Raw genomic sequence first — 13,130 nt, 5'->3', positions numbered from 1 at the left:
TCACTTGCTCTAAGCTCAGAATTAGAGCCAACCAACTATGCCAAATAGCCCAAAATGAGATGAGAAAATATAGTTCTAAGTTCTTGCTTGCTTCTCTGCTGTTGTATACATCCCCATTAAAAAGAATTGGTTTGTTTCTGTGGACATGTACTAGATTTCAGTATTGTGTGTTATTATAGTTATAACAACAACCTAAAAATTCAATGGTCCTCAGGCAAAGTCGTGGGTTCGAGTCCTAGCATCCGTGCAGTGTGTGTGAGTTTAATATAGCGCCCCTCTTAATAAGAAAGGTTCTAAAAAAATTAAAAATTAATTAATGGTCCAGTTTATTTTGTATGTTGTACTAGAATTTTCTTTTCTTGGTCTGAAATTGTACTAGAATTTTCATAATGGTTTTGTTCAGAATATTTAACGGGTAAAACCCTCTATGCCACAAAATAGAAGTGTTTTTCTAAAGGGCTGATGTGGAAATTCACAACATCGTAGGCCGGGTATACTGAAATATGATTCTACGTCCTTCTTTATAAAACATCGTATTGCTTAACGTATCAAATGTGGGCATTTGGTCTAGTGGTATGATTCTCGCTTAGGGTGCGAGAGGTCCCGAGTTCAATTCTCGGAATGCCCCTACTTTTTTCAACTTTTTTCAACTTTTTTTCGCATTTCTTCATTTCTTTTGCCGTCTTTGGTTTGGTTGAGAACACCGAACAACACAAAGCTTTTGTAGGATTTCGTGGGAAGTATAGCCCATTATCTATGCAGTGTATGATCGCTCATCATGTTTGCTCAGAAACCCAAGTCACGGATATGCATAATTCTATTGAAAATTGACTATATCTTAGCTCATGCAAAATGCCCACCAAGTTTGAACACTGAGTGCCAAACCCAAGTCATGAACATTCCGATTCCAGAAATTACAAGAGAAAAGTCTGCTAATATGCACCCACTTGAACATATTTGCACTGAATTTTATCAATATCCACTGCATGAGAAGAAAATAATAAGAATTCATATATTCTATCCAAAACAGTGTAGGATTTTCTTAGTTCTCTCTTTACAATCACTCTTTGATCCATGTCAAACAGTGACGCGGGAACAAACTCGAAACTGTAATACAGAGAGCTGCACATTTAAATATGAACCGCTCAACTCATCACCATGGCAGACATCTTGTTCTAGCAAGAGTCAACAGCCTTAATGAACAATGAGCCTTCCCCACTCTCTGATGTCCTCCTATGTCTAAGAAAAAAAGCAAACACAAAGGAGCTAGTTCAAGCAGCTGAACACTCATGGGCAACTGGCTTTTGGATTCATTCTTGTGTGATTGAATCCCGCGATGCCGGGCTTGTTGATGCTTTTGTACACTGGTAAGAATCCATTCCCATTTGAGATCCCAGCGTCTCTTGCGTTGTGTTCAATACAGAGTCTGGTTTCTCGATTGGATCGCTGTAGTCCTTTCCTTTCGCATCGATACTCAGATAATCAGTCAAGACCTTTTTTACGCCCAATCCACGCTGAGGAATCTTGCCACTGGTGATGAATGGTGATCTGTCCCCCCTGAGAGGGCTAACTAGCTGTCCAGGTGAAAAGCTTGGTGTGGTGAAAGCTGTTTTGTATGGAGTGCTTGAGATGGGCACTGAGTATGGATTAGGAGTGCTCTTGTGTGAAATGATACTAACTTTGGAGATTGATGAGAACTGATCAGAATGGCGGGTCAGGTCATCTACATATAGCAGATCATCAATACGTGCCACAATGTTAAATGCCAGACTCTCCAAAACCCGTGAGTAGCTCTCCAAGATGGATTTCCCAACATCCTAGACATATCAAATTCAACCAGTTAAGTACAAAGTAAAGAAGAAATTGATACAAAAATGAGAACAAATTTTAGATTGGGACCAAGTTGGAACCTTATTGTACTGAATCTTGCTCATATCGAGGGCTGTCTGTGGAAGACCAGGGAAGCGTTGCCTCAAGCACATTAAGAGACTTTCTGCTCTTTCCGGAAGCAACTCCTTTTTCTCTGCATCAACCATCAGCTCCTTAACCATTTCCCATGATGACCTTGAACTAAATCTGGTTGCATTATTTGTGGGTTTTGAATTTGCTTTTTTGCGCCACAGATAGATTGAAGCCTCCACTCTGTTGGCAATCTCTATGGCTTGATGTTCAGAGGACAAATCAAGGCAATCAAGCAGACATTCAGGAGAGAATTGATCTGATGAAATGTATCGATAAATAAGATCCCCTAAGCTTGCTCTTCCATTCTGAAACCAAGTTAAAGCAAAAGTTTAGCACCATGCCTTTGTAATTACAAATCACTGGAACCTAGAGGATGTTTCAAACCTTTGGAAGAGCTTCCAGATATGATTCCGGCACTTCCATATCTGCTAAAGTAATACTATTAATAGCCATGGCAGCTTTTAATATTTGGCTTGTGCAATCGCGTTTGTGCTGCAGTTGCTTTTTTGAGTTTTCATGGAGTCCACCAGGAGGAACTCGTGGCACAGGTAGCCACCACTTTTCCTCTTGACGCTGAAAGGCTCTTCGGAAAGAGGATGACCCATCAGCATCTGGGGCTAGAATCCCTTGGTCAACATACCAGAACTCTGTATTGACAAAACTATCTAATATTTCCTGCAAGGAATGGCTAAACTCAGAATGGAACTCATGAAACTGGATCTAAGTTGTAGAGAAGTGTCTGAGAAGCTTACAAGAAGCATGTTGTCCAATTTACGAAGGGCAGGGAGATTAACATAAAGATCTGAGCGGGGTCTGCAAGTCATGACCTGCATTGAAGTGTAAATGAGTAAGAACAATTTCAAGAAACTGATCATTTAGTACCTTCATTAATCAACATTTTCATTGCCCTACACTGTAGTTTCTTATCACAAAGTATCACATCAGTTACATTAGTATAAAGGCTCCATGCCCATTTCAAGTTCACCATTTATAATGCAGCAAGATTAAAGTTGGCATATGTTTCCTCACTGCTATTTATACATTGGAATTGGTCACTTGATTCGGTATAATATAATTTCCGAAAGGGAGTGCATACTGAAAACTGAGAGATATTATACTGTTCCTAAAATCTATTGGACTCAGAATTTACCTCCAATTTGCTTCCATCAGGAAAAGTCTGCCAAGAAGGTATCAACTCAACAATGTGATCACTCACACAAAGAAGCCATTCCATCTCTCTTCGCCACATCAGTTTCTTCTCTTGGGGTAGAGGTTCTAGTCTCCAAAGTTGCCCAAATAAGGTAGCTACAAGAGGGAACAGAGAATAAGAAAAATAACCATCACCACAAATGAATCCATAACAAAATTTCCGTTAAGTAACAGAGCAAATCAACCAATCTAGGTTTGAACACATTGAGATAGTAGACTAAAATTGCATACCACAAAGATTAGTAATGGCATTTGATATAGCCAATGCTGTACAAACCCCGTTTCCACAACCTGACATATCTTCTCCAAGCAACAATTTTGAAAACCTTTCCTTCATCAACTCAGTCTCTACAATCCCATAAACCAAAATCATCCATTTTTATTAATAGGAAAAAGCATCAAATTGACATGTACCTCAAGTGTCTTAGTGTGAATGAAACAGAGTTAATACCTGATATTGTTGACCCTTGTTTCTCTAGGTTCCTATCATCCAAATGGGTTCTCTCTGCTGCTTCACTACCCTTCTTACTGGTGCAATCTGATGCCTCAGCTTTCTGAATAGGCCAACCCAATGAGGGTGCCGAAGATGTCTCTTCATCAGAGCTACTGTGACTCTGTTCCTCATGGCCCGTCGTCTCAGATGTCAAAAAATCTGAACTTGAACTGCTTTCACGACCCTTCTCCTCAATCAAATCCCCAAGGGTTCCAACTTGACCCAAACATTCACCAAAGTCTTCTCTTTTCCCTTCAATAATGCCTTCATTTCTCTCAACCAAACCCTCCATTGCAGCTTTTCCTTCTTCAATAAAGCCAGGCGATTCGCAAAATGCAGAGTTATTCACTACCATACCATTGTACTGAAGCCTTCCCAAGCAACAGGAATTAGATATTCGAGCTCTGCAATGCAAGTTTCGAAGAAACTTTGACGCCCAAAACCCAAAAATAGAAAATGGGTTGTGGTTGTTGAAGCCTCTGAACCTCACCAATGGCAGACAAAGCTTGAGCTGTTGATTTTGTAGCCGCTGGGTTCTCTCTCTTTCCTCTTGGTGAGTGAAAGCTCTATCCATAAGGTCTCAATCTCAACCATGTCTGATAGTGAAAGGCAGCTGCTAAAATATAGAAAACAAAATGGTGGATATGCTTGAAAGGAGCTTGCTTTATTTATATGAACATAAATGTGAAGCTAGTCATGATTAATGGAAGCTTGCTCAAACACATGAACAGCTAGAGAGAGACACACATTTGAAACTTGGAAGAGCGTATTGTTGGTCCTCTTGATATTTTTAATCAGACAGTAAACTGCCGGTGATTCTCTCTCTCTCTCTCTCTCTCTCTCTCTCTCTCTCTTTCTCTGTAGCAGTGCTCTGCTTTGCTTAAACAAGGATTAAAAATGATAAGTGTCCATTAATAATTCTAACTTGGGTTTGAAAAATACAATAAACAATGGTTATGGGAATCGTGTAATCGACGGATCTCTCAATGATGTCTACCAATTTATCCTTGATTATGTTTGTAATTTGTAGCTTATCAGGCAGGTCTGGTTTTGGTGTCAAGTGACCAGATTACCCTTCTTCCTCGTCCTACTAATCTTTCCTGAATGAATTATGTTTGTGGTTGAGAATTTGCTTTAAAATTTTTGGGATCCAGTGCTCATCACAGGATGAAATGTCTCCACCTTTATCATTCTTCCGCTCCTCCTTGTCTGTCTGTCACACTATTAATAACTATTTACATCAAGTAAAACACAAGCATGGTATAGAATTTATATGTTCCAAATCTTTGTTCCTGTGGGACTTGTTTCACTTTCATATCATTCAGAAATTAAAGAAGAACAACAAAAAAAAGCAAGTACCAAAATGACTGAAATGGGTTGAATCTTAGCAAAATCAGTTTGATGATGAAGAAGATAATGAACCCAAAAAGAGTGTTTCTTTGTGCATGGCAGGCCTGTTGGTCATTGAGAAGTAGTCTGGGGCATTCCAGTAAAAAGCAGTCTGCTTTTTGAAGCAGCAGAGTTTCCAAGTTCATAGAAAAGCAATAAATAATTCAAATTAGAGGGTAAAAACACTTTGGAACATCAAAACACAGTTATGGTGGAATGCCTCAATCTTCTGAAATGAATTTCATATTGTTTATATAAACAGAGCACCTTGTTTTTAAAAAGTTTATCATATCAGACTTGTTACAAGTTAAACAAAATGACATTTTCTAATAAAGATTCCATTGTTGCTTCTTACATTGCTATGAAGTGTCCAAGTTTACCTATAAGAGGGCAAGAAAAGATTGATGAATTTGATTACTAGATTTGGCTGTTCACAAGCTTATAAGATTGAATAAAAATTTACATGTAATTGGAAAGAGGCATTAAAACTTAATAAAATTTCAGTGTTGGTTTATGGCCTCAATAGGTGTAAAGGGGCATTTTGGAAATGAAAAATGAAAATCCCATATGCCAATTTGATTCAAAACATACCCACTTGCCTTTTTCTTTTTCTATGCACGGTTTGCTTTGCTTAGCTAGGATTGTTAATTGCAGTAACTTTTATAATTAGGAATATATCTTAAGCATTTATGCATGGGACAGCAGAAAGCATTTTCTAGTAGTTAGAAAGAGTTAGAATTAGGATCCATAATGGGGTACTAAATCTTATTTAATGTATAATAATGGGGTATTCTCTAATCTCCTTTTTTTTTGGTAACTTTCCGTGCAAGGCTTTATGTATCCCAATTTCTGTCTGATAAAATGAATGATGGTGGTTGTTCCAACTGAGATAAAATATATGTTAAGAAAGGCTCCTCTCAACTGCGACATAGCACCTAATTTGAAAAAACGTAGAGGGAAAGACAAGCTTCAATTTCAAGCTGCTTCTGAAAGACTGAAAGGAATTTTAAAAAAGAAAGCAATGAGCCTATGTTGTTGCACTTTTTGCTTGTTTTAGATTGTTTGATTTATGAAGCTTGTGTTTCCATTAGTTGTCGTGGCTCCAGGAGCTGGCCAGCCCTTTTCTTTACAAAAAAAAAAAAGATGTAGAATGAGCCAGAGCGTTTTGATGGACCACATCTGTAATTATTAATGTTGCTTGCAAATGTTACATTAAAGATCATAGCTCTAAAAGTGTGATTTAAGCATAATAGAACCAAGTTATCTGTTTTGAAAATTGAAAAAAATCAAAGTGAGTCATGGAAGGATTAGAAAGAGTATGCAAATGAATTGTAGTTCAAGTGGTTAATTAAGAGCATTTATCTGTGCATCCAATGTCTTAGGTTTTTTCGACCAAAAAATGCCTCAAGTTTTTTCGATCTAAAAATACCTTAAGTTCGATTCTCCCTCCTCTGATATGGCTTGTATCCTAGCAAACTATTGCGATAGCTGTGTGCCTTTTTGACGGCCAGCCTGCCTTGTGTAGAATGGAAATAAGCATAAGCCCACTTTTAAGGCTTAAAGACCTAGGCACCAATAGGCAATACAATATTGGAGCCCAATTCTATCCTTCTAGCTACTAGGCAGCCCAATGCAGATTATTGAGGCTATTATTAACTGCTAGACCTTTGACCAAATCACATAGAAATTTTATAATTTACATAAGTTGGACTAATAGAATACCAACAGAAATGATAAAACCAATAAAAACTAGCGAGTCAATGACCAGTGGGGAAGGCTAAGAACTGCAAATTGCAGATAAGTTCATGTGGTTTGCTGTTATCGTTTTTCAATGTAGAAAAAGTAAATAAATAAGACAAATGCTAACATAGTCCTTTGAAAAAAGGAAAAGAGTAGCAAGTTTCAAGGAACAAATTGTCAACAAAGAATTATCTAGATCTATCCTCCACCAACTCACTATTCTATAATGATTATTGACTTTTGAACAGTGTCTAAAGGTGTCTTAATGCCCAAGTTATAACACAGTGTTCTTGCTCCTATAAAGCCCAGAAGGAAAATCCAGTCATATATACGAAAAGGGTTAGAGTAAAACTTGATTGATTAGTGATATAATGGGTGAGGAAGTGAAGCTGTTGGGGGTTTGGGGAAGCCCATTTAGTTCCAGAGTGGAAATAGCTCTGAGACTGAAAGGGGTGCAGTATGAGTTCTTTGAAGAGGACCTGCACAACAAGAGTGCTTTGCTTCTCAAATCCAACCCAGTTCACAAGAAGATCCCTGTGCTCCTGCACAATGACAAACCAATAGCAGAGTCCCATGTCGTTCTTGAATATATTGATGAGACTTGGAAGCAGGGTTTTTCCATTTTGCCTGAAGATCCTTTTGAAAGAGCCCATGCACGCTTCTGGGCTAGGTTCCTTGATGAAAAGGTAAAAGTATTTCACTTCAGTCCTTGTGTATGCAATTTAACATGATTTGTGGGTGTACATGTCAATACAATTTGTTAGTAGAAATTTAGCTTAAAATAAACCTAGATTTGAATCAATCAAACACCACAACCTAATCACTAATATAAGTTTTCTATTTGTTTTGTTTGTCTTTAGTGCTTGCCTGCAATATGGAAAGCTTGCTGGGGGAGTGAGGAACCTGAGAAGGCTGTGGAAGAAGCATGTGAGCTTCTGAAACTACTTGAACATGAGCTCAAGGGTAACAAGTTCTTTGGGGGAGAGAAAGTTGGCCTTGTGGATATTGTTGGAAACTTCATAGCCTACTGGCTGAGAGCCATTCAAGAAGTTGTGGGAGTGGAGATTTTGACCAAAGAGAAGTTTCCCAAGATATACGATTGGAGTGATGAGTTTGTCAATGTTCTTCAGGAAATTTTGCCTCGAAGAGATAAACTAGTTGCTATCTTCCGAGGCCGCTTTGAGAGCACCACTACTACTACTTCCAACTAAATGGTTCATGGTAGCCATGGATTGCTTATTGCAAGCATTTCATGCCTCATGAAAATTTACAAGAATAAATCTACATTAATGTAGTAAGTCGGGTTCATGTTTGATATTTATGTATTTCCATCTTTGTTGTGATGTCATTCAAATAAAGAGTTAGTGATTATCAACTGATGTGATAAAGTAAAAGTTTGTGTGTCTAGTATTACTCATTCTAAATTAATACACATTACGTTTGATATGCATTCTAAAATTTCTAGTAAACACGTAACATGATGAGAAATTTATGATTTATGATGAGAAAACTAGTAGACCATAATAAAAAGACTATTACACATTCTTTGCAGACTGCCAAATCGAAGGTAGATAGTTATAGTGCTGAAATATCATCGATGAAGCTTGAAATCAAGGACTTAAGTCAAAAATTAGAAGCGGCAAATGCAAAGGCCCACTCACTTGAGAGAGAAAAAAAGATATTGCATTGGCACAACTCTATCCCGGCGAAATTTGCTGCATTAAATCTCTTCCTACCAGGTCCATTTCGTCTCGGGATAGGTCTAACCCGACAAATATTTGCTGGCAGATACCTTTTCATCGGGAGAGGTTTTCTTGCTTCTTTTATATTTTAAAAATATAAGAGTAGTATAGAATATTTTAACAGTATAGCCGCGCGGATATACGCTATAAATAGATATTTTAAAAGTATAGCCGCACGGCTATACGCTATAAATAGAAATTTTAAAAGCTGATTGTAATACTTATGACTCACTTTTATCTGACAGGAAACATACAGCACAGAGATATTTTCCTTAGCTCTTCTCTTATCTAGCATGTTTATTTCCTTTCTTCTAGGCACATTGAGCACTGCTACTCTTGAATTATGTTATCTATGTATGTTGGACTTGGACCTCCATTCGAGCTCTATTTCCAGACAGAGAATATGCCAATGTTCTTCAGGACATCTTGCCTCCATGAGATAAACTAGTTGCTTTCTTCCGGAGTCGCTTTGAAAGCACCAAGTAGATGGTTCATGATCGCCATAGATTGCTTATTTGCAAGCATTTCATGGCTTCCGAAAAATTACAAGAATAAATCTACATTAATGTAATAAGTCGGGTTCTTGTTTGATAATATATGCATGTCATCTTTGTTCTCATGTCGTTGAAATAAAGAGTTACTCAATTATCAACTTATGTCGAAATTTCTTATTTGTTAATAAATAAATAAAGTTCAAAGTGAGTCAAGATAGAAAATAAGTGAAACACTGTAACATCAGTTGATAACCAAAAGTTAGTGTGTCGTCTAGTATTACTCACTCTAAATTAATGCATGTTAAATTTGATCAGTACACATAAAAAAAAAATCTGAAATTTCTAATAAACACATCACATGAAGAGAAATTTACGATTTAAATCACACCAACAATTTATGATAAAACTAACAAGGCTTAGCAGAATAGCAGACAAGTTATAGGGGACTTCATGTGCTTACTTCTTATCGTTTTTCATAATTGAAAATAAATAAGTACACAAATATTAATTAACTTAATCTTTTAAAATTAATAAACCAAAGAGTGTCGGGTTTCGATGAGCAAAATGTGACGCAGAATCTTTTCATCACCAAACTCATTATAGAATTTCTACCTCTATAAAACCCACAAGCAAAGACTAAAACTTGAACCTAAAACACCATGGCAGAGGCAGAGGAAGTGAAGCACTTTGGGGTTAAGGGAAGCCCATTAAGTCTCAGAGTGGATATAGCTCTGAGACTGAAAGGTGTGAAATCCAAATTCTGCGAAGAGGACCTGCAGAACAAGAGCCCTTTGCTCATCAAATACAATCCAGTTCACAAGAAGGTCCCTGTGCTTGTACACAATGAGAAACCAATAGCAGAGTCCCTTGTTATTCTTGAATACATTGATGAGACTTGGAAGCATCAGGGCCCTCCAATATTGCCTCAAGACCCTTACCAAAGAGCCAATGCACGCTTCTGGGCTAGCTTCATTGATGAGAAGGTATAAATATATTGTTTCACTTCAATCATTTATGCCATCTATCTAACATCGAGAATATATATAGCTGTTAGATCGACTGGTTCACCTTTCTCTGTTAGGGTATAGATCAATATCATGTTGATGAACCCTTAAGCATATTTAAAAGTTGATACATAAATGAACTCTTGCATTAACGTGTGGTCTAAATTAACAATATGAGATAACATAAGTGTGACAAGAAAAGATAGAGCCCCTGTTTTCTTACCTGTGTGTCAGCTTATTTATGCCTGATTCTCAATGTGTTTTGTTTGACTTTACTCTTTTTAGTGCTCACCTGCAATATGCAAAGCTTACTGGGAAATTGAGGGCCATGAGAAGGCTATGGAAGAAGCCTGTGAGCTTCTGCAATTTCTTGAAAATGAGCTCAAGGATAACAAGTTCTTTGGGGGAGAGACAATTGGATTTGTAGATATGGCTGCTAGCTTCATAGGCTACTGGCTTAGACCAATTCAAGAAGCTGTGGGGGTAGAGGTGTTGACCAAAGAGAAGTGTCCCAAGCTATATGATTGGTGTGATGAGTTTGTGAGCCACAGTGTTGTTAAGGAAGTTCTGCCTCCTAATAAAGAAACACTAATTGCCTTCTTCCTTGGTCGCTGTGAAAGCACCAAACTACTTGCAAAGTAAATGGCTCATGAATCAATATAAGATTACATATTTATTAGTGCCCTCTTTGTTATGAAATTTCAGTTAAACAAAAGTCTGGTAAGAGTATTTATCCATGCACTCGAAGTTCTAGATTTAATTTCTCATTCCTTAATATCGCTTGTATAATATATATCAGCAAAACTGCTCTCTGTTTTATTATGACCTAGTTGCACTTGTTATCTTATTAAAATCGACCAGGCATAAGAAAATACTTGTGGGGATGGACGGTGGACCTAGTTGCTTTTATTTGGATATTTTGGAGCTCAATAAAGAGAAAGTATTTCTTTTTCATATTACCGCTGACCAGGACATCTTGCAAACAAATTCATAAATGCGTGTAGAAACAAATTCATAAATGCGTGTATTGACAAATTATGAGACAAAGATGTAATAGGATGTGTTTTGTGACGAGGAGGCGGTTTTGTTTGATTTGAGCTTCAAACTTCAACTTGAATTAATGTAATATTATAGTTCGGGTTGGTTTGATTTCTACATCAAAAACTAAAAGTATGTACTAAAATACACAAATTCAATCATTTCAATCATAGCCACCCCTTCTTATGACCACTTTGGATGGCTATGATTGAAGAACAAATACACAAAACCAGATTTGATGGGAACAAATATATTATTCTTGAAAACAGTATACATGTAAAATAACATGCCCATCCATTCTGTAAAACATACTAATCAAGCATTAATACCCATGTTAACAATTGGTGATAGATTATTAAAAACCTAAATCCAAAGTTTCTAATTATATTAATGGAAATGCTGGAAATTTGGGTCCTTGACGATGGTCTGGGAATGGAGCTTATGCGAGCACATACTTAGCCACGCTCCCCACTATGATCCTGTTCTGTACAATCACAAAATGTGAAAAAATATTATCCCACATCGATTTAAAAAAAAAATTAAGGTAAAAAAACAGAATTACACACGTTTTGATGGCACCAAGGCCTCTGCTTCCCCTGACCAAAGAGTCCAGCTTCAGGTCTTCAATCGCCTCAATGAGCTTCTCCCTTGCATCTCCCCAGTACAGCTTTGTCACAGTGTTCACCTTTAATCACATCAATTAAATCCCAGATGGTCCATATTTCAAAATGATTCAAATATATTACAAGAAGGAAAAAAACCAGAGTAGCATGCAAACCTATTTCTGCTTGGCAGCAGTGTCAAGTGTGTCAAGAACTTCGATATCGGTTTGGACATCGTACTTCTTCATGATCTCCGGCTCTCTGAACTCTGTCAGTGGAATAAGAGCTGCAAAAAAACCCACATCAAATACATAAGATGAAGTATATTAACAAAAAATATTTAAAGTTCACACAAATTTCACCTTCACATAATAATACTTCTTTCAAGTTCAACGAATTCAACCGCTTCTCCTTGGAATTTCTACTTACGAGAACCAGATTCGGCCCAAAGTTTGTTAGGAGCATTTGTACGCTTGACGTGGATGATGTAAAGTGTGTCACCCTTGATCAAATTAGCTAAAAGCCCATCCCAACGCCTTCTTGCTGCTCTTTGATGAGAAGTCCATGGCCACACCAATCTTCCTATCCTTTGCTTCCATTCTGATCTCTCTCTCTCTCTCTCTCTCTCTCTCTTTGAGTTTAGTTTGCTTAACTTGGTCTTCTGCTGCACCACTTTGGTTGTTGATATATATATTAACTAGGGTACTGCTATCTATTTGAACCGCATTTACTTACCACATTATTGGTTGTTGATATATATTAATTAGAGTGTTGCTATTCGAACTACATTTACTGACCACATTAATGATCACCTCTCTAATACAGATGGGTCCAACATAGGTTTAATGATTCTAACCTAATAGGAAAGTAATTCCTTCTGATAAGTAAGTTGATGGATACTTACAATAATAATCCAACTAGTTGCTAAACAGAGTTTAAATTGCTTGAACTAATCATCCCTTTAAAATGAGAAATCCAGTTGTCAAGTTTCCTAAATTATAGAATGCATTCATCATCCATACAAGACTCTACTACCATATATACTACATTTTTATAATAGCAGCCTCGGAGGAAATAGGCTGCTGCTTTGTTCCTGTCATATCTCACGCCTTGCAGTTGCAGCTTCTTTTGCCAATTCTTTTTAGCTGCGGTACCCAGAGAAGGAAAATAAAATTAAAATGGGGTATGGAGTAGGGATGACAATGTGTCGAATCGGGGGTGGATATGCAATTCTCATCCCCATCCCCATTAAGCATTTTTACCCCATCTCCGCCTTCATACCCACAATATTTAAATTGAGGATTCCCCATTCCCACCTTTATTGAGGAACGGGTTTTCCAACCCGCCTAATTACGAAAATAAAATAAAATACATACTACTTTGTTGAATGAGAAAAAAACAGTACGAGCACAATATATGTATCAATTCAAATTTTTTTAACTAAAAATCTAGTGCAT

The 13,130-nt window shown here is 37.3% G+C and overlaps 4 protein-coding genes and 1 non-coding gene across 5 annotated transcripts; 4 read left to right on the top strand and 1 right to left on the bottom strand.

Annotated features, from left to right (window-relative positions):
* Nucleotides 1-556: 556 nt before the first annotated feature.
* TRNAP-AGG (transfer RNA proline (anticodon AGG)) lies at nucleotides 557-628 on the top strand. Its single transcript has one exon. It is a non-coding gene; the product is annotated as a tRNA-Pro (tRNA).
* Nucleotides 629-880: 252 nt separating this feature from the next.
* On the bottom strand, nucleotides 881-4,621 carry LOC110769849 (rop guanine nucleotide exchange factor 7-like). Its single transcript, XM_021973889.2, has 7 exons — nucleotides 3,623-4,621; nucleotides 3,403-3,519; nucleotides 3,113-3,267; nucleotides 2,715-2,789; nucleotides 2,347-2,637; nucleotides 1,911-2,267; nucleotides 881-1,817 (listed from the first exon to the last, which is right to left on the bottom strand). The coding sequence occupies exons 1-7, from the start codon at nucleotides 4,236-4,238 to the stop codon at nucleotides 1,311-1,313; spliced, it is 2,118 nt and encodes a 705-aa protein (XP_021829581.2). The 5' UTR covers nucleotides 4,239-4,621; the 3' UTR covers nucleotides 881-1,310.
* A 2,470-nt stretch (nucleotides 4,622-7,091) lies between these two features.
* Nucleotides 7,092-8,229, top strand: LOC110769813 (glutathione S-transferase U8-like). The gene is made up of 2 exons (XM_021973854.2): nucleotides 7,092-7,479; nucleotides 7,654-8,229. Exons 1-2 carry the CDS (start codon nucleotides 7,165-7,167, stop codon nucleotides 8,002-8,004), a joined length of 666 nt encoding a protein of 221 aa, XP_021829546.1. The 5' UTR covers nucleotides 7,092-7,164; the 3' UTR covers nucleotides 8,005-8,229.
* A 1,414-nt stretch (nucleotides 8,230-9,643) lies between these two features.
* LOC110769812 (putative glutathione S-transferase) lies at nucleotides 9,644-10,827 on the top strand. Its single transcript, XM_021973853.2, has 2 exons — nucleotides 9,644-10,012; nucleotides 10,319-10,827. Exons 1-2 carry the CDS (start codon nucleotides 9,689-9,691, stop codon nucleotides 10,673-10,675), a joined length of 681 nt encoding a protein of 226 aa, XP_021829545.1. The 5' UTR covers nucleotides 9,644-9,688; the 3' UTR covers nucleotides 10,676-10,827.
* Nucleotides 10,828-11,492: 665 nt separating this feature from the next.
* LOC148293548 (uncharacterized) lies at nucleotides 11,493-12,374 on the top strand. Its single transcript, XM_088254515.1, is given in 4 exon segments — nucleotides 11,493-11,552; nucleotides 11,655-11,750; nucleotides 11,841-11,961; nucleotides 12,190-12,374. Coding segments are annotated over 4 exon segments (462 nt in total).
* Nucleotides 12,375-13,130: the final 756 nt, after the last annotated feature.

The sequence above is a fragment of the Prunus avium genome, chromosome 6 (assembly GCF_965620075.1).
Source record: "Prunus avium chromosome 6, drPruAviu1.hap1.1, whole genome shotgun sequence".
Lineage (NCBI taxonomy): Eukaryota > Viridiplantae > Streptophyta > Magnoliopsida > Rosales > Rosaceae > Prunus > Prunus avium.
The sequence above is the reverse complement of the archived record's forward strand: the minus strand, read 5'-3'. Positions and strand labels throughout refer to the sequence as shown.

Coding starts and splice junctions, on each gene's coding strand:
- LOC110769849 (XM_021973889.2), bottom strand. CDS start 4,238: ATGGATAGAGCTTTCACTCACCAAGAGGAAAGAGAGAGAACCCAGCGG. Junction 3,268..3,402: donor TGCCATTACTAATCTTTGTG/GTATGCAATTTT, acceptor TCCCTCTTGTAG/CTACCTTATTTGGGCAACTT. Junction 2,790..3,112: donor CTGATGGAAGCAAATTGGAG/GTAAATTCTGAG, acceptor ACTTCAATGCAG/GTCATGACTTGCAGACCCCG.
- LOC110769813 (XM_021973854.2), top strand. CDS start 7,165: ATGGGTGAGGAAGTGAAGCTGTTGGGGGTTTGGGGAAGCCCATTTAGT. Junction 7,480..7,653: donor CTAGGTTCCTTGATGAAAAG/GTAAAAGTATTT, acceptor GTTTGTCTTTAG/TGCTTGCCTGCAATATGGAA.
- LOC110769812 (XM_021973853.2), top strand. CDS start 9,689: ATGGCAGAGGCAGAGGAAGTGAAGCACTTTGGGGTTAAGGGAAGCCCA. Junction 10,013..10,318: donor CTAGCTTCATTGATGAGAAG/GTATAAATATAT, acceptor TACTCTTTTTAG/TGCTCACCTGCAATATGCAA.